At 45.1% G+C, this 24,338-nt stretch overlaps 1 protein-coding gene across 10 annotated transcripts in view; it reads right to left on the bottom strand.

Moving 5' to 3' along the window:
- Nucleotides 1-24,338, bottom strand: part of FRMPD2 (FERM and PDZ domain containing 2) — a 229,655-nt gene that overhangs the window by 113,639 nt on the left and 91,678 nt on the right. For 8 of the 10 annotated variants that reach the window (XM_049854931.1, XM_049854930.1, XM_049854925.1 and 5 more), the window contains 8 exons: nt 23,552-23,643; nt 21,153-21,245; nt 20,316-20,423; nt 20,107-20,220; nt 15,429-15,634; nt 11,639-11,743; nt 6,668-6,761; nt 4,873-4,958 (listed from right to left, as the gene is read on the bottom strand). In XM_049854931.1, coding sequence (XP_049710888.1) covers nt 4,873-4,958; nt 6,668-6,761; nt 11,639-11,743; nt 15,429-15,634; nt 20,107-20,220; nt 20,316-20,423; nt 21,153-21,245; nt 23,552-23,643 — 898 coding nt within the window. The remainder of the gene's footprint in view (nt 1-4,872; nt 4,959-6,667; nt 6,762-11,638; nt 11,744-15,428; nt 15,635-20,106; nt 20,221-20,315; nt 20,424-21,152; nt 21,246-23,551; nt 23,644-24,338) is intronic. The other 2 variants (XM_049854927.1, XM_049854929.1) reach the window with 2 other exon arrangements.

Consider the following 24,338-nt stretch of genomic DNA (forward strand, 5'->3'; position numbering starts at 1 on the left):
TACTCTACCTGATTTTAAAACCTATTATACCGCCACAGTAGTCAAAACAGCCTGGTACTCGTACGACAACAAATTCCTAGACCAATGGAACAGAAATGAGAATCCAGACATAAATCCATCCACATATGAGCAGCTGATATTTGACAAAGGCCCCAAAACAGTTAAATGGGGGAAAGATAGTCCTTTTAACGAATGGTGCTGGCATAACTGGATATCCATCTGCAAAAAAAATGAAACAAGACCCATACCTCACACCAAGCACAAAAACGAACTCAAAATAGATCAAAGACCAAAATCTAAAATGATAAAGGTCATGGAAGAAAAAATAGGGCAATGTTAGGAGCCCTAAAACATGGCATAAACAGTATACAAAACATTACTAACAATGCAGAAGAAAAACTAGATAACTGGGAGCTTCTAAAAATCAAACACCTATGCTCATCCAAGACTTCCCCAAAGGAGTAAAAAGATTACACAGACTGGGAAAATGTGTTTAGCAATGACACTTCCGATCAGCGGCTGATCTCTCAAATCTACATGATACTGCAAAATCTCAACTAGAAAAAGACAAATAACCCAGCTGAAAAATGGGCAAAAGATATGAACAGACACTTCACTAAAGAAGACATTCAGGTAGCTAACAGATACATGAGGATTTTTAGCCATTAGAGAAATGCAAATCAAAACTACAATGAGATTTCATCTCGCTCCAACAAGGCTGGCGTTAATCCAAAAAACACAAAATAATAAATGTTGGAGAGGCTGTGGAGAGACTGGAACACTTATATACTGCTGGTGGGAATGTAAAATGGTACAAACACTTTGGAAACCAATTTGGCACTTCCTTAAAAAGCTAGGAATAGTACTACCATACAATCCAGCAATCCCACTTCTTGGAATATATCCTAGAGAAATAAGAGCCTTTACATGAACAGATATATGCACACCCATGTTCACTGCGGCACTATTTACAATAGCAAAAAGATGGAAGCAACTAAGGTGCCCATCAGTGGATGAATGGATAAATAAATTATGGTATATTCACACAATGGGTAAAGAACAGTGATGAATCTGTGAACCATTTCATAACATGGAGGAATCTGGAAGGGATAATGCTGAATGAAATTAGTCAGTTGCAAAAGGACAAATGTTATGTAAGACCACTATTATAAGAACTCGAGAAATAGTTTAAACAGAGAAGAAAACATTTTTTGATGGTTACAAGAGGGGGGAGGGAGGGTGGGAGAGGGATACTCACTAATTAGGTAGTTTGTTTTTTTTTTAAGAACTACTTTAGGTGAAGGGAAGGACAACATACAATACAGGAGAGGTCAGCACAACTGGACTAAACTAAAAGCCAAGAAGTTTCCTGAATAAACTGAATGCTTCGAAGGCCAGCGCAGCACAGGTGGGGGTTTGGGGACCATGGTTTCAGGGGACATCTAAGTCAATTGGCATAATAAAATCTATTATGAAAACATTCTGCATCCCACTTTGTAGAGTGGCATCTAGGGTCTTACACGCTAGCAAGCGGCCATTTAAGATGCATCAATTGGTCTCAACCCACCTGGAGCAAAGGAGAATGAAAAACACCAAGGACACAAGGCAATTACGAGCCCAAGAGACAGAAAGGGACACATAAACCAGAGACTACATCAGCCTGAGACCAGAAGAGCTAAATGGTGCCCAGCTACAACCGATAACTGCCCTGACAGGGAACACAACAGAGAACCCCTGAGGGAGCAGGAGAGCAGTGGGATGCAGACCCCATATTCTTGTATAAAGATCAGGCTTAAAGGTCTGACTGAGACTAGAAGGACCCCGGTGGTCATGGCCCCCAGACCTTCTGTTGGCCCAGGACAGGAACCATTCCCAAAGCCAACTCTTCAGACAGGGATTGAACTGGACAATGGGATGAATAGGGATGCTGGTGAGGAGTGAGCTTCTTGGATCAGGTGGACACTCGAAACCGTGCTGGCATCTCCTATCTGGAGAGGAGATGAGAGGGTAGAGGGGGTTAGCAGCTGGTGGAATGGACATGAAAAGGAGAGTGGAGGGAGGGAGTGGGCTGTCTCATTAGGGGAAATCAATTGGGAATATGTAGCAAGGTGTATATGGGTTTTTATGTGAGAGGCCGACTCGATTTATAAACTTTCACTTAAAGCACAATAAAAATTAAAAAGGGGGAAAAAAAAAACCATTGCTTTCAAGTGAATTCCGACTCATAGCAACCCTACAGGACATAGTAGAACTGCCCCATAGAGTTTCCAAGGAGCACCTGGTGGACTTGAACTGCCCACCTTTTGGTTAGCAGGCATAGCACTTTACCACTATGCCACCAGGGTTTCCAACAACTATGCACATAGGATCAGATTGACAACAGCAACTCAAAAGATTAGATATGAACCTTAGAGGGCAGTGAGTTTATGCTAATGGAAGAGGAACAACTCAGAAAAGGAGGATGAGAATGGTTGCACAACTCAAAGAATGTAATCAATGTCACTGAACTGCACAAGTAGAAATGGTTGAATTGCTGTATGTTTTTCTGTGTATATTCTCAACAACAACAAAATAAAATTTGAAAAAGAGAGAGAAGAATACCCTGTGGAGCACAGTTCTACTCTGAAACACATGGGGTTGTCATGAGTCAGAATCAACTTGATACCAACTGGTTATTGGACAAGTACACGTAGAATTAACACACACTCCTCCATTTCAGCATATGAAAGGGCAAACTCATCGTCTTCTCCATACTCCGTCTCAGTCCCCTCCCTCATTCTGCCTAAAACACTGTTCCCCTTGTATTTGCTGTCTCGGCCCATGGGGCCATAACCCAACAGGGACCACACTTGGAGTTGTACAGCTCTTCACCTTCTGCCCTCCAAATAGCCATTTGGTCTGTAAGGCTTGCAAGTTCCCCATCATAAACATCTCCTCCAGTTCTTCCCACTCTTGCATTCCCTCTCCGTTGCCAGTGCCCAGCTAGGCTGTGCCAAGCTCCAGCTAAACAGTTCCCTGGACCCTGCCTTTGCTTCCTTCGGTCTACCTTCCTGGTGGTTGCCAATGGATTGGTCTAAGATGCAAATTAATTAGGCAACACCCTTCATTAAAATCTCCAATGTTTCCCATCACCTAAACTCCAAACCCTGGACATGACATTCAGGCCTTTTCTGATCTGGCCTCCCCTTTCTTTCTGGCTTGATTTCTCCACACATACACCCTAGACCCTTGTAACCCAAAATGTGGTTCCAGGGGCAGTAGTTTGGCACCTCCTGGAAGCTCCTTAGAAATGCCATGCTTCCATTCTGGGGACTTGGCCCTGCTGCGACTGTCACTCAGCACAAGGCCCATGATCCCAGGGTGATAATTCCTGCCATCGTCACCCCTAGGAGGCCAGTAAAGCTTCTTCTTTAACTCTGTTCAGTACAAAGGTCTACAGGGTCTTTAAGGTTTTGGCAGTCAATTATACATGCACCCATTTCTTGAGCAGAGTGCCAGGCATGTAGTAGGTGCTCAATAAATATGTACTGAGTAGGGAGTTAGACGGGTCAGTAACTAACAGGTGGATATGAGCTTGGGCCACGTGCTCGGCTTATTCCGCTGGGCACTGACAGTAGGATAGGATGGAGGAGGGGGAAGGAATGGGGGAGACATTTCTGAAGTAGAGGCTGCAGGCCTTAGGGACCAGCTATATGTTTAGAGGACAAAAAAAAAGCCCCCAATTCTTCTTGTAGATGCTTGTACCCTAGCAGGGGAGGACGGTAGGGAATCTGCACTCCTTAGTGCTGTACGGTGAGCAGGGGGCTCTGGGGGCAGAGGGGAAGGGCATGCCCCCAGGCCTGAGAAGTTAGGGAGGGTCTTACTCAAGGACACACCACCTAACCTGAAGTTAGTCAAGCAAACGCAGTGGGGAGGGAGGGATAGGAGATGTCCCTCACGGCATTGGCCATGTTATCATTTTTCCTTCTTATAAGAATCCAACGCCAAACCCAGTGCTGCCGAGTAGATTCTGACTCCTAACGGCCCTATAGGACAGAGTAGAACTGCCCCATAGAGTTTCCAAGGAGCACCTGGTAGATTCGAACTACCCACCCTTTAGAGGGTATTAATAAAATTATGACTATTCTTGCTATATATCAACCAAGGTTGTCAATATAAGTAAATTTCACCTGATTTGAGAAAGAAAGCAGAAAGGGGCAGAACTACACCTAGCCATTTGCTGGAAGGGCCCCTATAGCTGGAGCCTATAGGTGACCTTCCTGGGCAATTAAAGGCTGCCACCTTCAGGCAGAGGACCAAATACCACGCAGCGACCTTTAGGTGCTACCTGGCACCACATGGGATAAGGAGCACACGATGGGTGAAACCTGAATGGGTGTTCTGAATCTTTACCCCATTTCAATAAGAAGAATACAAGCAGAGTCTGGCCAGGTCCTGGAGGAGATAAACACAGGGCCGTGGGGAATAGGTATGCACTGCAAGGAGGGGCCATCATGGGCACAGACAAGGAGGCAGAAGGCCTGAGAACAAATGGAAGCCCGGGGGTCAGGAGGGCTAGAGTGGGGCTGGAGCAGAGAGCGTGAGCGAGAGAAGCCGTTTCTCCCCACCAGCACTGCTCAGCTGAGTCCAGGGTCCAGGCAGGCGATGAGCCTTTCACTGCTCAGAAACATCTGTCTGCTTCCTCCTGATTTCATATCCCCATAAAATGAAAAGTGAAAAAGAAGAAAAAGAGAGAGAGAGAGAAGAAGAAAATCTTGTTTTGTTTCCTGCCTGCTTCCCTCCCGCCTACAGGCAGCTGTAGCTCCTGCTGTTATCCAGGAAAGTTTTAGAAGGAAGGGACCCCCCAGCCCCACCCTGGGATGGTACACTCACCTGCCCAGAGCCTTTGAGGCACTGCACAGCCTGCTCGTGGGTGAGGCCACACAGACTCACTCCATCCACCTGCAAGAGCCGGTCACCTGCAAGAGGGGCAAACGGCATCAGCATGCCCCAGTGTTTCTCCCACGCCCTGCCCCACAACCTTCCGGGGGCGCTCAGCGAGGGGAGGCGAGAAGCCTACGGAATCAGAGGGAATCATAGCCTGGGGCAGAGCACTAGTCCCTCTCTCTGAACACTAGGTAACACTTTCACTCCCTCCTTCCAAACATACCAGTGATATAAAAACCCTTATATTATGGGCTCAAAATGGTTGACCCAGCTCTGTACGACCTTATCCTTGCTCCTGTTTTCCTGTGAAATGGCTTTTGATAGTATTTTCAAGTCATTGAGGGGTATTATTTCATATTTCCAGAATATTTTTTATTTCTGAATAGGTCAGGGACATGTTGGTTGATGTTGAGGACAATGGAATTCTAGGGGCAATGGAGGTAAGTAAAATTCTAGGTGCCCTTTTTGGTTCCATCCTGGCAGTTTTGGAGAACAACAGACCTCCCTCTCCCCCTTCTTTTATAGCAGTGGGAAGCGAGGAAGGACAGAGAGAAGGTTTGCCAGCGTCCTCCCCAGACATAAAGCGTAAGAAACCAGTGCAAGCCCTGTCCTCAAAGGGAAGCACTAAGTTTTCCAGTTAAGGCCAGGTAGCAACAAGCTTATTTTAAATCTTGTATTTTTTGTCAACTTATGCTCTCCAAAATATGGAGTCCCTGGGTGGCATAAACTGTCAAGCTTTTGGCTACTAACTGAAAAGTCGTAGGTTCAAATCCGCCCAGAGATGCCTCAGAAGGAAGGCCTGGGGATCTACTTCTGAAAACTCAGACGTTGAAAACCCTATGGAGCACAGCTCCACTCTGACGCACACGGTATTGCCCCGAGTCAGAAATGACTCAATGGGAACTGGTTTACACTCCATTACACCACTACAGACCAGGGTGTCTAACCTAACCATCTTGGTTCAAACCACCACCGAGAATTTGCATTTCCACCCCAGGTACACTGAATTAGAATCTACAGTTTAACAAGATCCCCAGGTGGTTCTTAGGTACAATCAATTCTCAGAACTGGTCCCTAACCAGCAGTATTAGCATCCATCCAGTGGGAACTCGTTAGAAATGCAAATACTCAGCAGGCGTTCAAACCAGAATGAACTGGTTCAAAGCCCTGCTACAAACATTTAATACTCACATTAACCCTATCGAGCCGGTTGTTGTTAGCTGTCAGCTGAGCCCCCGACTCATGGGGGCCCTGTGCACGATGAAATGGAATCCTGGTCAGTCCTGCACAATCCCCACGCTCAGCTGGGGATCAGGACCACTACGACCCAGACAGCATTCATGGGCTGAGTTTTGGAGGTAAATCACCAGGTCTTTCTTTCCAGCCCATATTAGCATGGAATTCTGCTGAAACCTGGTCAGCTTCATAGCAACACCCAAGCCTTCACTGATAGCTGGGCGGTAGCTGTGCATGAGGTACACTGGCTGAGCGTTGGAGCAAGGTCTTCAGCATGGAAAGCGAGAATTCTACCACCAGGTTACCACCGCCCTATGAGCAGGCAAGTTAAATTATTCCCTTTTACAGGTGATGAAACCAAGACCAGGAAAGGACAGCCATGTGCACAAGGTCTCGAAAAGAAGGTGTGGATGAGGCTGGCATCTGGAGTCAGGATGCTCTAACACCTTGTCCAGGGCACTTACATTTCAGAGTGCCAAGTTCTCAACAAGACACCCTCCCTTACCCTGCAGGATCTGCCCTTCTTTGGCAGCTGGCCCCCCAGGAATGATAGATTTCACGTAGATTCCTCCAAGGAGCACACTTGTGTTAATGCCACCCTGAAAGACACAACAACACAATTTACCACCTTTGTCTGTCCCCACCTGGGGGAAGCTTTCCCCTTACCAATGAAGCCACCACCCGCCCTCCACCCTAGGCCATTGCCACACCACCATCTGATGCTATCATATGTATTTGCTCATTCGGTTAGGCTATATTGTCCACTGAGCAACAAGGCAAGAGGCTTATGAGAATTATAAGAATATAAGGTGCATGAGGGAGCTTTGGAAGCCCTGGTGGTGTAGTGGTTAAGTGCTATGGCTGCTAACCAAAGGGATGGCAGTTGAAGTCCACCAGGCGTTCCTTGGAAACTCTATGGTGCAGTTCTACTCTGTCCTACAGGGTCGCTGTGAGTTGGAATCGACTCGGCGGCACTGGGTTTGGTTTTAGTTTTGGAGCGAGGTTTGTTGGATCTCCAGCACCCAGCACTGGGACACACATGCTGAGTAATCAGACTCACAGGAATATACTACACAGTCTCCATAGGTAGGAACCCGCGTTTGTGGATATGGCTCCTGGCCTGAAGAGCCTGGCACACCCTGGACGTCTGTGCATTGGTTTGTGTATACAGAACTAGCATTAAACTCTACAATAGATAATGAACATCTCTAGGGTCAGCAGATAAACATCTGTTTTATTTGTTCTAATTTACTTTATGCCTGTATACACACATTTATACAGGTTCTTACATCAGTGGAAACATACCATTCTTGTGCAGTTTTTCTTTTTCCTTCATTTTTGTACATCCTCCCCTTTACCCTTTTCCCCTTCCACCCCTAACTCCACCACAGGCAACATGCTAGTAACTGGGTGTGTATATCCTTCTGTACTTTCCTCCTTGCTCACATGATCACATATAAATGATTTTTAAAAAATCTTTCTGAGCTTCAAGCACAGGCACACAAGCAGGTCAGCTGAATCACCCTAAGGCCCACTGGAGTTTTACTCATCTTATCCCAGACTTGAAACCAGGCTGCCCAGCACCAGTGAGGAAAGCCTCACAATGACCTATCACCAAAAAAAAAAAAAGGTTTATAATCCACCTCAGAAGCTATCCAGACACGCGACTCAGAATCTTGCCTTGTTTGGTGGACTTGCCCTGTATCTAGTTCTTTCGATTTCTGCTCAGAGAGACTTGCTAAACTTGCCCCAGAGTCAGGCAGCTCTCGCTTGCTGATGAAACAGCAACTTTGACTTGATTTCAGAACACTACTGGGTAGTCTCTGCTTCTTACTAACAAAACAAAACCAGTTGCCATTGAGTCTATTCCAGCTCATGGCGACCACATGCGTGTCAAGGTAGAACTATGCTCCACAGGGTTTTCAGTGGCTGATTTTTCGGAAGTACAGGCAGTCCTCAGATTACGAATGAGTTTCATCCCCACACCTGTCTTTAAGTCAAATTTGTACATAAATCAGAACAGTCAGGTACAGTTTGTATCTAACATTAGTCAAATTTTTGTCTTACTATATAGCATGTAGTGTACCTTCCTATGCATAAAAACATTAAAGAAACACTTCCAGATACACTAAAACACCTTATGATAATACAGTAATAATATTAATAATAATGTTTTGATATGCTTGGCAAAGTACATCCTTGGAAACTCAATGGGGCAGTTCTACTCCGTCCTATAGGGCCGCTATGAGTCAGAATCGACTCGAGGGCACTGGGTTCTGGGTTGCAAAGTAGTGCCCGTTTGTTATTACAAACCATTGTATGTACCTAAAATTTTTAATATAATAGGCCCTACAGGGTTAGTTTATAACTAAGGGTTGTACATAAACCGGATGTTCATAACCCAGGGACTAAATTGCTAGGCTTTTCTTCTGTAGCACCACTGGGTGGGCTCGCACCTCCAGCCTTTTGGTTAGCAGCTGAACTCAGTAACTGTTTGCACTACCCAGGGACTCCTCTTAGTAACAAACACAGACAATACAAACTCACCTCGGGTTGTATGTTTCACAGAAATGGGATCATGTACACAGTTGTCTACATCTTGCTTTCTTGCTCACCTCCTGGGAATCTTTCCGTGTGCCCTGGGCCAGCTCTGATTCATTCATTTTAATGGCAGAACTTACTATCTATGTATACATGTGCCATGGTATACACAACGAGTCACCTATTCATCCACGGTCATTTTCTCCTTTTGCCATATAAACACATTGCATGAATCGTCCTCACATACACGGCATACTTACTGGGACTTTTAATTATGTTAAAGATACTCCCAGGGGTAGCATTTCTGGGTCAAAGGATACACATGCTTTTAATTATAACAGATGTTGCCAGATTGAATCCCAGTGTGAATGTGAATATAATTATTCACATTTTTACCTGTATTGTAAGAGAATACCCTTTTCCTGCCAATCTGTTGGACGTAGTTTAAATTTGTGTTTCAATTTCATTGGTATTCCTATGGATTTTTATGGCTTTGAACATTTTCCATTTGTATAATGGCCATGTGGATTTGAGTGGGACATTTCAAGAATTATTTTTGATATTAAATTTCCCCAAAGACAAGAAAACATATTTGTCACCACCCAAAGGAAGTCACTGGCCTCTTCACAGCATATACATTTTTTTATGAATAATCCAAAATTGAGCAAGTTTTTTAGTCAAGAAATAGCTATGTTTGATGCCTGATAGGATTTTTACCCCAAGCCAAGAATAAGTTGTCCACCTTAAAAAGCCAGAAGTAGAAATACTACACAATCCAGCAATCCTACTCCTAGGAATATATCCTAGAGAAATGAAAGCCATCACATGAATAGACACATGCACACACATGTTCACTGCAGCACTGTTCACAACAGCAAAACGATGGAAACAACCTAGATGCCCATCAACAGATGAATGGATAAACTGTGGTACATACACACAATGGAGTATTACGCAGTGATAAAGAACAACGATCAATCAGCAAAACATCTCACAACGTGGATGGATCTGGGGGGCATTATGCTGAGTGAAATACATCAATCACAAAAGGGTAAATATTGTATGAGGCCACTACTATAAAAACTCATGATAAGGTTTACACACAGGGGTAAAAAAAAAACAATTTTTGGTGGTTACGAGGGAGGGGAGGAGTGGGAAGAGGAAATCACTAACAAGATAGCAGACAGGTGTTAACTCTGGTGAAGGGAAAGGGAACACACAATAAAGGAGAAGTCAGCACAACTTGAACAAGGCAAAGCCATAGAAGCTTCCTAGACATACGCAAATACCTTGAGGGACCAATTTACTAGGGCTGAGGGTTGGAGACCATGGTCTCGGGGGACATCTAGGTTAACTGGCATAACATAGTTCATAAAGAAAATGTTCTACGTACTACTTTGGTGAGTAGTGTCTAGGGTCTTAAAAGCTTGCAAGCAGCCGTCTAAAATACATCTATTGGTCCCATCACATTTGGAGCAAAAGAGAATGAAGAAAACCAAAGACACAAGGAAAATATTGGTCCAAAGGACTAACGAACCACATGAACCACAGCCTCCACCAGCCTGAGCCCAGAAGAACTAGATGGTGCCCAGCTACCACCACCCATGGCTCTGACAGGTATCACAAGAGAGGGTTCCAGACAGAGTGGGAGAAAAATGTAGAACAAAATTCAAATTCACAAAAAAACACCAGACTTACTGATCTGACAGAGACTGGAGAAACCCTGAGACTATGGTCCCCGGAAACACTACTAACTCAGAACTGAAGCCACTCCCAAAGCCCACCTTTCAGCCTAAGATTAGACAGGCCTATAAAACAAACAATAACACATGTGAAGAAAGTACTTCTTAGTTCAATCAAGAATACAAGACCAACTGGGAAACACCTGCCCAAAAGCAAAGATGAGAAGGTAGGAAGGGACAGGAAACCTGGACGAATGGACATGGGGAACTTGCGGTATAAAGGGGAAGAGGGCTGACACATTGCGAGGATTGCAACCAATGTCACAAAACAGTTTGTGTATAAATTTCTGAATGAGAAACTAATTTGCACTGTCAACTTTGACCTAAAGCGTGATAAAAAAAAATTTTTTTTTTTTTTTTTGTTTCTTACTTGCTCGCTTAAAATCTTCTTCCACTAACTAACATCAAATTTATTGCAGGCTAGGCGGCTGACAATTCAGGTGTCCTTGCCCTAGGCACATGGCATTATCGAGTAGGAAATCAAAGAATGCCCTCTATTCACTTACTTCTTGGGTCCCATTGGGAAGTTTTCACAACCCGTGGCATTTCTTAACCTGCTGGGAAATTCTATTCTGTTTCCAAGCAACAATTAAATCCAACGGTGAAGTTCCAGAAATCCAGACCCATTCCAGAGACTCAGGGTAACGGATTATTTTCAACGCTCACTAACAATAAGCAGTATCTTTCAACTTCTGAGTTCTCACCACCCTTTTTGCAGACCATTCCCCAACTATTCCTGGGAGTCTGACAGAGCTCAGAAACGAAATGCAAAGTGTAAATACTGACTTGACTTTGCCCTGGACCTTGGAACTGGGGAACACAAGGCTCCACTTTGACCCTGCTCTGGATGACCATGAATTACTCCATTCACCTCTGGCCTTGTCTCCCTGCAGCCCACCCTCCCTGCTCCGGCCTTGTTGTCCAGCTTAACCTCAGAGTCAGAACACATCACTCAATTCCACTCACACCGCCTCTTCCAGCTGGTGGTTGACCTGTGTCTCCCAGTTTGTCTTTGAACTCCCATCCCCACTGCAGGCCCCCCAGTGACTTCCTGGGTTTGTCTACTTCCCATGTGGTACTAGTACACAATGAGCACTTTATCAAAGGCTCCCCTAAGAGTGGAATTCCCATCAGGGCTCCAAATGGGAGTCTTTTCAACTGTTTACTTTCTAAGCCCTCCTAACAACTCTTACAGTCACGCTGAATCCAAGTGTCCCATCTTCTTTAACCAGTTCCACGAAGTAGATTTCACTGGCTTTGGTTTCTGAGGGTGACGAAGGACTAGAGGAATCGATACTCTGTGCCAAAAAAGAAAAAAGTAGAAGGCATGAGGATTTGCTCTGTCTAAGCAGTGGCACATCCTGAACTCTCACTGCTTGCAGGAGCAGACAGCACTGCACACCAGCAAGAGCATGAGCGTCAGAGCTGGGCCAAAAGTGATTAATTTCCAGCTTTATTGGCTTCATCCTTTATGACCTTGGACAAGTCTCTCCATCTCTCCAGCCTTAGTTTCCCAAATCATAGAATTGGAATGAGAGATCTCATCCTGACAGTGTGATTATGAATGGTGCCCAGCATTTAGTATCAGGTCAATAAATCTAGGTTCCCCCTGTCTCCACTCATCATACAAATATCCATATTAAAACTGAAGTTATCCAGATACTTCTTGGTAGCTTTATACGTGACACACAGCCAAGTGGTTGCACACTGGATACGAGAGAGACTCTGAAGCTTCTTTGGGCAGAAGAAAATCTCAGCAGGGTCTTCAATAACTCCTAGTAATACTGGCTGCGTTGGGGCTCTACTTTATGAACGTTGAATGCTTTAGAAAAAGACAGAAGAGAAAAATTATCTACTATGTGCCAGACATTTTGCTTGGTACTGTGACATTTGTTATTGTTGTTAGTTGCCTCTGAGTCAGCTCTGACTCTTGGTGACTTTACGCATAACAGAACGAAACATTGTCTGGTCCTGTGCCATGTTCATGATCATGGCTGTGTTGGAGTCCATTGTTGTGGCTGGTGTGTAGTGCCTTCAAACCTAGAAGCCTCATCTTAAGCACTGTATTGGGCAATGTTCTGTTGTTATATGTAGGGTTTTCGTTGGCTGATTTTCAGAAGTAGATCACCAGGCCTTTATTCCTAGTCCGTCTTAGTCTGGAAGCTCAGCTGAAACCTGTCCGCCATGGGTGACCCTGCTGGTATTTGAAATACCAGTGGCATAGCTTCCAGCATCATAGTAACACACAAGCCACCACAGTACAACAAACTGACAGATAGGTGGTAGACTGTGACATAATCACGTAAAATTTACTCATTCATCTGGTCATTTGACAACACTTATTGATATGCCAGGCACTGTGCAAATTCTATGGGGTGGGTAGCAATGATAGGACAGACTTGCCCATATTGAACTTACTGTCTAGTGTGGGACAGATTCCCGAGTAATTGACCAATACCCTGTGATAATAAGTGTGATAGTGATAAAGTACATGTTATTATCTGGAGGCTCAGGGACATAATGCAGCCAGTAAGGGGGAGAACTGAAATGCAAACTCAGGTCTGGCAGGCACAAAAGCTTAAGGAGCAGTGATATCTTGCCAACAACAGCAGAGAAGGAGCCGAAGAGTCACACCCTGGCCTGGGCTGATCAGTGTCTGTAGGCAGAGAATGCCGGGGGCTCACTGTTCATGTTCCACTAGCCACAGGGTCCCTACCCAGTCTCTTGTCCTTTCTGTCCCCTTTGCTTAGCCGCTTCCTGGTCACCACACTGGAAGATATAGTTAACATGTAGGGAAATAAACAAGCTGAAGTAAGCTAAAAGATTATCAATCGAACAGAAGAGGCTCCAAAAAGATGGTAACAACAAAACCTAATCACTCCAGAGACCCTCACACCCCACGGCCTGGCAAGAAATTTTGTCTAAATTTTAAAATCCACAGACTAAAACAACCACTGAGGGGTGAGCCGCACGTGAGAGTGTTGACAATGCCACGAGGCTGCCACGTGATCCAGAAGAGTCTGGGGTGTACAGGTCCTGCAGCCTGTGTGGTGGTCAGCCCTGGGCTTGGAGCACCATCACTCCACCTCAGCTCCCACCCAGAGCACAGTCAGAGGTGTGCAGTCTCAGGGGAGCCCAGCCTGAAGGCCCCTCTACCCTGCTTTCTGCCAAGTGCAGTCCAGGGCTCAGGTCTGGGCTGTGTAATCGGGCCTCACAGATTTGAACCCTAGCTCTGCTCCTTTCTCCCTGTGAGACCTCGGGCACATTCCTTTTCCTCTCTGTTCTCAGACACCCCATCTACAAAAAGGTTAAGAATAGTAACTCGGAGTCCCTGGGCCACGCAAATGGTTAATGCACTCGGCTACTAACCAAAAGGTTGGAGGTTTGAGTCCACCCAGAGGCACCTCAGAAGAAAGGCCTGGTGATCTACTTCCAAAAAATCAGTCATTAAATATGGAGCACAGTTCCACTCTGACACATGCGTTCACCACGAGTCAGCATCGACTCAGGAACTCTTAGGGTTGCCTCAAAGCTCACACGAGATAATACATGAAAAGTGATTGGGATATGGCCTGACTCATAGTTCAGCACTCAGTAAGTGTCAGCTATTATTATCATTCAGCTCTTGCTGACCCCCTACATCTCGTCCTTTATGGGATGCACTGTCTGGGTGATCACCACAGCCAATTAGGAGGAAACGCGCATCAGTGAAGCCCTACTGTGCGCAGGGTCCTGGCACAGCACTTGTCTCACCACAGCTAGGAGGGATGGGCAGCATCATCCCTCTTCATAAGAGAGAAAATGAAGTCCAGAGAGGTGAAGCAACCCATCCGTTTTAATCAGCGTCCTCACAAAAAACAGAAGGCATACACACTCAACCTGGGCAAAGAGGGTTTAACAAAAGGCTTGTTTTCAAAGGTGTGGGCGGCACTTAGTGAAACCAGTAAGAAAAGGCTAAGTACTCTGGACAGAGTCCCTGGACGGTGCAAGTGGTTAACACACTTGGCTGCTAACCAAAAGACTGGAGGTTGGAGTCCACTCAGAGGCTCCTCGGAAGAAAAGCCTGGAGATCTTACAAAAAATCAACAATTAAAAACCCTGTGGAGCACAGTTCTACTCTGACACACGTGAGGTCTCCATGAGTAAGAATCAACTCCACGGCAACTAGCTTACTAGTTAAAGACTATGAGGCTAGAAACAGTGGGAGCAGTCACCACACCCCAGCATGAAGGGGCAAGAGGAGGGAGCCTGGAGAGAGTAGTCATGCAAGCAAGACCACCTGATAGAGTCATGGTCTTCAGTAGAAGGACATAGCCAACCTGGGGCCACCATACAGGAGCAGATGACAAGCTTGTCCTCTCTCTTCCCTACCTGCAGCCTCCTGCTGGGGCTTCTCCTGGGCAGAGCCAACCAGCAGACAGAGAAAAGGGAGACTGCTAACACTGGCCAGAGCAGTGTGGAGAGGGTGAAGACGGGCCTGGAAGGGCAGAGGGAGACTCTCCTAGCCATATCTAAGGTGACACAGCTGAGAATGGTGGACCTAGGACGGAAGCGCATGGCTCTGTATATCAATGCCCGGCTTCATCATCTTCTTACATGATATGGTTAAGAGCAAAGCCGCTGAGTCACCAAATTGGGAACCAATAAGAGGCCAAGAGTATGAAAGGCCTGATTGTCCATTCATTGCCCTTGGCAGGAATCATTCTCCTCCTGTGGTTACTCCCAGTAATAATCACAATTAACAGCCCTGGACACTGAGGCTCAAACCCTGACTCTTTGTGACCCAGGCACTGTGCTAGGAACTTTGCATTTTCCCCTTCAGACTCTTCTCAACAAGTATGCATTAATGCAGGTATTTATTTCCATTTTGCAGATGACGATGCTAAAGTCCACCTGATGTGGCAAATAAAGAGCAAAGCAGGACTTCGTGCTCCACAGCCTCTTTCCTCCAAATTCTAGAAAGTGAACAAGGGAGATGATTACCTCTAGTGGCAGAGGTGAAAGCTGAGGCCTTAGTCTGGCCACTAAGCTCGGAGCCTGAGCCATTTCCTGTTTTTCAATCTTTTTGTTCTGGTCTTGTGCGTGCGATGGAAAACTTTCCTGGTGCCCATGGCTCAGGCTGTCTGCAGTGAAGACCTCAGGATTGGCTGTGCCATTCTTTTCCTCCCTTGGGGCATATTCACAAACACCTATAAAAACAAGCCAAGAATAAGTCGACAGCTTGGAAAGGCTGGAATCTTGGAGGCATCTCTACATGAGGTGAAGTTAATACCTCATGAAGGACACTGCCTTAAGAACAGAGGAACGGAAGATTCTGTATGTGATTCAAAACCCAAGTAAATAAAGCTTTTGTGATCCAACTATGAAGACACAAGAGCAATGGAGATTTAATAATGCCAGCTCCTCCTTATTAAGCCCTTGCCATGTGCTGGGTACTGTGTGTGTATATATATATATACACACATATACATATATATATATATACACACACACACACATCAGACATATATACGTATATGTATGTATATATATGTGTGCGTGTGTGTATATATATATATATATATATATCCTACTATCTTCTCAACAAGGAGCACTCGGTTAAGCACTCAGCTGCTAAATGAAAGGCTGGCAGTTTGAACCCACCCAGCAACTCCACAGGAAAAAAACCTGGCAATTTGCTTTGGTAAAGATTATAGCCAAGAAAACCCTATGGGGAAGTTCAACTCTGTCACATGGGGTCACTATGAGTCAGAATTGACTCGATGGTACCCAACAATCTTCTCAACGGACCCACCAGGAAGATGTTATCCAGTTTAACACAGTCAAAAACAAGTAGGGGGCAGGGAAGCATGATAGTTATTTGTTATTTTCGGTGATGGGAAAAAGTGGCACCAAATCTAAGTGTAGTGAGACAGCATGACCAAAGTAAATGATGCCTCTGAGAAGCGTTCAAAAAAAAGAAAAGTGTACCTGTACTAAAGAATTGACATATGTAAGATGGCAACAACTCCAACAAAGACCAAAAAAATGAGTGTATGATCACATATAGATGGGTATAGGTATATAGGTGTATGGGTAGGTACAGGTGTACACATACGTGAGAACAGATAGAAGTATCTATATGTACATGTATATACAGGTATGTGTATGTAGGCACATACATTCATCGAAGACGCAACTACAGACACTCCTCAGACATAACCAAATACCTTCCAAGATTGCTTTTCCAGGTTTGAAAGCTTAGGACCACAGTCTCATGGGACAACTCTCGATGACATAATATACTTCACAAAGCTCATGTTCCGCTTCCTGGTAAGGTGAGTAGCAACCAGAGTCTTAAAAGCTTGTGAGCAGCCATCTAAGGTATAAATATTGGTCTCTACTCATCAGGAGTGAAAGAATAAGAAGGCAACCAGAATTTCAGAGAAAAAATAAGGCTGACAGCCTACACGAGCCATGACCTCATCTACCCTAAGACCAGGAGAACTAGACGGTGCCCGGCTACCACCACTGACTATTCTGACTGGGGTCACAATAGATAGTCCTGGACAGAATAGGAGAGAAATGTAAAATGAAACTCAAAGTCCTAAAAAAGTCCAGACTAACTGGACCAGTTGAGACCAGAGGACTCCCTGTGACTTTCACCCTGAGACATTCTTTAAACCTTGAACCTAAATTATCCCCTGAGATCACCTTTAAGTGAAATAGCCGAGTGGCTCACAAAATAAAAGATATTACCCATAGGACTAGTGTTCTACTAAAAAGCCATCTGTATGAGACCAAAAGGTCAACAATTACTCTAAAGCAAAGATGAGAAGATAAGGGGGCAGGGAAACTAGAGTACTGGAAATGGAACAACCAGAACACAATTAAAGAGAATGTTGACACATCGTGAAAAATGTAACTAATGTCACTGAAAAAACTGGATGGAAATTTTCAAACAGGAACCTAACTTGCTGCGTAAACTTCCACCAAAAACACAATAAAATATTATTTAAAAAACAATAACAACAAAAACGATTAAGTAGCTTGCCCAAGATTCCATGCCAGCATGTAAAAAAGTGCTTGGTAAGCTGGCTGTCCTGGAGACTCCACTGAGCACATCTGTGACCACCAAGTCATCCAGGGTCCTTTTGGGGTACTTGGTAATTACCAGACAGTGGGATGCCCGTGAGTGAAGGCTGGGCCACTGATTCCTATTTACCTATGTCTAACCTTTGACAGAGGAAAAAACTAACCTTTGACAGAGGAAAAAACCATAAGGTGGGAAATCAAACAGATAAAACCTTGGGCCAAGTACTTAACATTTCTGGACCTCAATTTCTTTATATCTAAAATGGACATAATATTAAAATAATAGTGATTATATAGAAAGATTATATATTTATATATAATGGAGAGAGAATATATTCTATATATCATATAGAAATATATGTACATGGCTTAATGTACATGATAGAGCCTCAATAAGTATATTTATTGTTAATATTAGGTTTTCTATAAATACATACGGAAGGAATACACAATTGATTTTATTTAGATCTGGATTATAAACATACAAGCAGAGTTACTACTTCTTGATACAGGCACATTAGCACCCAGAGAAGTACACAAACTCATGTCTTAAACGAAGTTATTCAAATCTGAAGATATCTAGTAAGGAGTGGTGGGGCCACCATTCCCTACCACCGTATTCCTGGCCATTTCATGTACATATACTATTGTCATCGTCCTTCTGGTAATTTTGTAAGCAACTGTGAATTTTTTCCATACTATCCTTAAGAGAGGAGGGTGAGATTTATAACTGAATTAAAAAGTCAAGCCCTGCAACTTGTGTCCTGACTAATAGCAGTACAAGCTAGAGACCTCCTATGGGTAGTTAAAACTCAGTTTTCTGGGGACCATGATGGCTGCTTGTGATGGGAATGTCATCTGCCTGGCCCTAATTTCCAGCCTAGACCAGCCACTCCAATGGCAGCCTAGCCAGATAAAAATTCATGGTAGTCAGTCTCTGTTCCTGGAGATCCAGCCAGCATCACCCTGAAAACAATATCCACAGCAATGGTAATGCAGGAACTGCTGTGTAAGGAACCCAAACTCTGACAGCAACAGAGTGGCCAACAGGGGGCTGGGACCCCACAGTGAGCAGACGTGGTGGAACTCACAGGCATTGTGGAGAACACATCGCATAAAACTCTAACACTGAGATGGTGGCTGGAGCACCACAGGCTTTGGGCAATTTCTGATACCCATCATAGCAGGCCATCAGAGAACTACTCTGAATGAGATTTGATTAGATGTCTCCTGACAACAAATTGGACGGTTGGACTGCTCTTCTCAGTCCTACTCTTCTGGAGAGTGTGGATGGAAATGTAGGAAGAGCCGAAATATTGTGAGAAAAACAAGCAATGCCGGGAATCCAGTGGAGATGGTGAATGGAGGCTGGTGTTCGTGGGCACGCTGGTGTGGGCTATGGACAACTCTAACCTCAGGGTGAAGGGCACGTTGCGAGGCCCCGGTGGCCACCTTGCATCCTTTCATGGAGTCTGCGACACCTGAGAAAGCCCTCTGATGGCGGTCTATGCACGTGAGCCTGAGAGTGCACGTGGTTTCCAGAGAGCAAGGCAAACAGGAGGAGGAGGCCAACATTTAGGACTTAGAAAATGAGGCTGATGGAACGTGAAGCATTTCTGCACGTAAAGGGGACGTTGCACAATGCCCTGAAGTGTGAGGAAGAAAGTCATGAACTTGAATTTGCAGGCAACCTGCTCTTAAATTGCAGGACCATCCAATCAAAAAGCAGTGGTGGTCTCAGGTAACCTTCCCCCCTTATCTCCATCGAGCCCCTCAATCCTGTCCCAAATAAATAAATAAACAATTGCCATTGAGTCGATTCTGACTCATGGCAACCCCATGTGCGTCACAGTAGAACTGCGCTCCATGAAGTTTTCATGGCTGTGACTTTTGAGAAGCAGAGGCCTTTCTTCTAAAACTCACTCTAAAATTCACGCTCTGGGTGAATTTGAAGCTCCAAACTTTCAGCTAATAGTTCAGCATGAACCATTTCCACCAGCGACCCCCTCTGTTCCAAACAAACATAACCATAATATTCTTTGATATAGACAGTTGTTGCTCTCTCAGTCTTATCTGGAGGATGAATAAAAACATCTTTTAAAAAAATTACTGTTTTGGCTAATCTATAACGTACACACAAAGCAAGAACAGCATGGTTGCTAGACATATTCAGCTTCAAGAAACGTGCCCAACCCTTTCCCCGCCGACTGCCGCGCCTAAGGCCCAGCTACATAGAGATCTATGTAGAGCTCCTTCCAGTAAAGACTCAGGTGATAGTAAGAGTGTCCTCCCTGTCACGCATGGAAGAATGGACAGAAACAGTTGCCATGGGTGGATCCAGAATGTTTAATAAAGAATTAGAGTGGGGCATCCCCTTTCAGCAGGACCAATGAAGATACAGCCCATTGTGCCCCTGAAATTCAGGGCTTATTAATTTGTGCCACTACATTGCTTCTTGGCAAGCCATTACCATGAAGAAAGCAATACAAAAGAACTATGAGACTTAACGACCCGGTACCCCACGGTAATAACGTGCTTCTGAAAACAGAAGTGTGTCTTCATATTTGGAAAGTAGGCTAAGACGTACCTTCTGACTGAGAAATGATTAGTTCTATGTTGTCAGCGTTCTGAATCATTCTAGCAGCCATGCTGAAGGTGAAGCCCTGCAGGCTGATGTGATTCAAGGCAAGTATCTGCCCCCCTGGAAAAACAAAACATCTCCACAATTCCATCAAGGAAATAAGAAAGGGCAGGTCCTTAAGGCAGCACCCCTGGCAATTTACCAAGAAGACATACCTGTTTTGATCTTGTTAGTTTTTTCTGCTGGTCCCCCAGGTAAAATGGAAGATATAAAGATGCCAGGGTCAGTTTTGCCTACACCCTGTCCTCCATTAATGACAAAACCTGTAATCCAAGGTGATATTTAGTGATAAAATGATGCTTCTTGACTTTGCAGTTCAGGGAGGTTAGGGTATTTGCTTGAGGTCACACAACTAGCAAGTGGTATGGCTGATATTTGCACACAGTTCCTGTGATTCTCAAACAGCTCTTTTTCCTCCACAACTATACAGGGAGAAAACTGAGGGAGTGTTCCCTCCCTGTTAGCACAGCCAAGCTAGGAACACAGTCCTAACATGCACTGGAGTTTGCTCCAGCCTATAACCAGATAGGAATGAGCTGTTTTTTAATCAGGTACCCTGTCTCAGTATCTTGCTTATTGTTTGGTTTCAAGGGCTATAAAATGTGCTCCCTAGTAAGAGGGGAAGAAGATTGATTATTCCTCCCTCCCCATCATGAAGAATCTAAATACACTAGAGAAAGCCATTAGGAAGTCTTTCTCTGTCTTGTACCTAGATACTCAAGATATACAAAGATTTATCAGGCCTAAAAGGAAAACTTTGACTCAAAAGTCCAATTGCTCTTTTGGTTAGCAGCTATAGCTCTGAACCACTATGCCAGCAGGGTTCCTTTGCTCTTTAGGGACATTTAAAGGTAAGAAACAGCAGAAGTGATCACTGAAAAAGGTAGACTGGGATAGGAAGGTCAGGTAAGGGAAGTAGAAAAGTCATATGGGAAGGGTTAAGCCCTCTGACCAGCAGCAGAGTTCGGGTCTCATCTGGGGGGACTTCTTACCAAAACCATGACGTGGGTCACGTCTCAGCGTCACACACACAATTTCACAATCCGGCTTAGTTGCAAAAGTCTTTATCCTGTTATTTTGAGACCCTGGAAGTGGAAACAAAGCAATACATTGTGTTTTCCCTCTAATTATTATCAGGGACCTAATACAAAGGGGATCCCTGGAGGCTCAGTGGTTAAGAGCTATGGCTGCTAATCAAAAGGTTGGCAGTTTGAATCCGCCAGCCACTCCTTGGAAACCCTGTGGGGACAGTTCTACTGTGTGCTATAAGGTCACTGTAAGTAGGAATTGACTTGATGTCAATGGGTTTGGGTTTTTTTGGTTTTTAATACAAAGGTGGGGGGGGTCTGTGGGTGATGCAAATGGTTACGTAATCAGCTAGTCACTAAAAGGTTGGTGGCTGTGAAGAACAAGTCCTTCTGACAGCAGGTGGGCAAGCTTTCTCCGTTCCTCTACCTGCTGGCATCTCTGGGCCTCAGAACAAACCATCACCACCACTGAGGCCTGAGGTCTTGCTAGCAAGGTTAGAAAGATACCATTCTGAGCTAACCACTCCCCTCCTTAGGAAGTCAGGGGGGCACAGTGCAGTAGGATGCTTGTTAACAGGTTAAAAAGACACAATTAGTCACCTACGCTGGGGTATAAAATAGCCAGGAGACGAAGTTTTCTCAGTCTTCTAAGATACGGTGCAGGTTGGGCACACACAGCATAAGCCTATAGTCCACCTAAGTGGGACCTGACCAGGGGCAGACCAGCATAGGTAGGGTACCACTTAAGCCCCTCACCCACGACACAAAGTGGGGTGTACAAGGAAGAGTCATCATCTCTGCCCAGACAGCTTTTGAGAGGGGGACTGGTCCTGGTGGAACTTTTCTGGTTGTATGCTGTGTGGTTCTTACAGGTAATAAAAGCTACTTTCCACTACTCTGTCCTATGAGTCGGAATCGACTCGACGGCCGTGGGTTTCCACTTTCTAATGTGTGTTTAGGCTCTAATCAGCAGGATGTGACGTTTATGGAGCAAACCATATTAGTTCTTGGTGCCCTTTTCTGATGCCCTCCTGGCTATTTAGAAATCAGGTACAACCTGTGAGCACCACACAGATTTGGACTGTTGACTTTCAGTGGTCCAACCCCCCCCCAGAGGTGCCTCAGAAGAAAGGCCTGGCAACCTACTTCTGAAAGGTCACAGTCTTGAAAACCAATGGAATACAGTCCTACTCTGACACACCTGCGGTCGCCATGAGTCGGAACCAACTCGATAGCAACTGGTGTTTGCTAGGGTTTTTTTTTTTTTTAATACAAAAGAAGTAAATGATATTTGACTACAAAAACAAGCAAACCTGACAGCAAAATCAATTCAAATTTAATATCCCAACAATACTAGGACTAAATCATTGAACGCATAGTTCTGAAGCACTCACTGCATTGGCGTTGGTCAAGTTTGCACCAAAAGAGCAGAGGTGAGGCAGGGTGGGCAGCGGTGCTTGCCTGGAAGGAGGGGGTCGTTTTCCACTAGTTTTCTAGGTTGATTTTGTCTGCACTGGTCTGGGGACAAGCAGAGGATGGGCAGAGATGTACCTGCTTGGCAGTGACATCTACACAGGAGCTCAGGGGTGCAGCAGCACAGCCACCCCTTCTCCCGCCTCTAATAACCAAGGGTGATACTGGCCGCGGCCTGGCCTGGGTACCCTGGAGCACTTTCCCCAGCTCTTGGAAGAGACCCAGAGCACAGCCTTCAGGAAGCTGCAGGCAAGCTGGAGTCCAATGCTGACAAAAGTGCACATGGGAAAATCCCCAAATGGTGACCCACCACAGCAGTATTTTTGACATCTGTCCCTTCCCCCAGGAACCGTGAAGGACACTGGTAGACAGTTAATGACAATGAGTTGCCTGGTGGCGTCCCAGATCTAACTCACAGCCTTCACCCTTCTCTAGTGTCGGTATTTCTCTAATTTAGAATGACTTTGTCTTTGCACTCAGTCAGGAGCCTGCGGGAGGATGCCTGACAGGAGAATGCTGTGTATCCTGCACAAGTTTTCTAGTGAAAACTGAGAGACGGCACACCTGGGCCTGCATGAAGAGATGCAGCCAAAGTGGATGGTGCGTCTTTCTGATCACACCGCTCCACGGCAGGTATTCCCATTCTGCGCCAGAGCACTGGGAACGTTTTAGTCAAGGCTACCGCCACTTCTGATCTGGCTACCCAGCAAAAGCCGGACGTTGACTGCACAGCTCTTCCTAGCCAGAAGTGGTTTGGAAAATAATTTTTAAAATGAAAAGGTTGTGAACATTATTTGGGAAGCAAAATGAAGTGGTAACAAAAGATTTAAAGCAAGCCTCACGTGGAAAGTCTCCTTTGCCCCAAACCTAGCCCATGGCCAGCTCCATACCGTTCTGAACAGGCAGTGCACAGACAGGGTCAGAACTCCTTGGCTTCAGGGTCATACAGGCGCTCTCTAGCTGTTCCGGGCCAGTGGAGGGGCTGCGGGGAAAGGCAACAAGATAAGGTGCCATTATAAGGCAACTTCTTGGGCTTTCTAAATGTGGACCTTGGCCTGAGGAAGGCAGCCTCAGAAGGCAGCCCCCATCAAGGACTCATCTCTTCATCGGGAGTGCACTGAAAAGAATGACTTACTGTCTTAGCGGGAGACACTGGGGTTACCCAGGCCTGGTAAAAATCCCCACAATTTCAGCTTTGGGTAGGTTACTCAGCCATTCAAAACCTAAAGCCATAAAGTAGGATTAATATTCCTACATCCCAGGGTTGTTATGATACCAAAAGATTTTGTTGTTGTTAGTTCTCATGGAGTCAGCTCCACGTCATGACGACCCCACGTACAACAGAACAAAATGCTACCCAGTCCTGCACCATTCTCACAATGGCCAGCATGCTTGAGTTCTTTGCTGTCCTCCAACCTAAGGGGCTCCTCTCCCAGCACTGCACTGGAAAATATTCTGTTATGAACCTTAATATTTTCACTGGCTAATTTTCAGAAATGCATCACCAGGCTCCTTCCTAGTCTGTCTTAGTCTGGAAGCTCTGCTGAAACCTGTCCACCATGGGTGATCCTGCTGGTATTTGAAATACTGGTGGCAGCACTTCCAGCATCCTAACAACATATTAACCACCACAGTCCGACAACCTGACAGATGGGTTATAAAATAGTAAGTGTAAAA

The sequence above is a fragment of the Elephas maximus genome, chromosome 16 (genome assembly GCF_024166365.1).
Source record: "Elephas maximus indicus isolate mEleMax1 chromosome 16, mEleMax1 primary haplotype, whole genome shotgun sequence".
Classification (NCBI taxonomy): Eukaryota; Metazoa; Chordata; class Mammalia; order Proboscidea; family Elephantidae; genus Elephas; species Elephas maximus.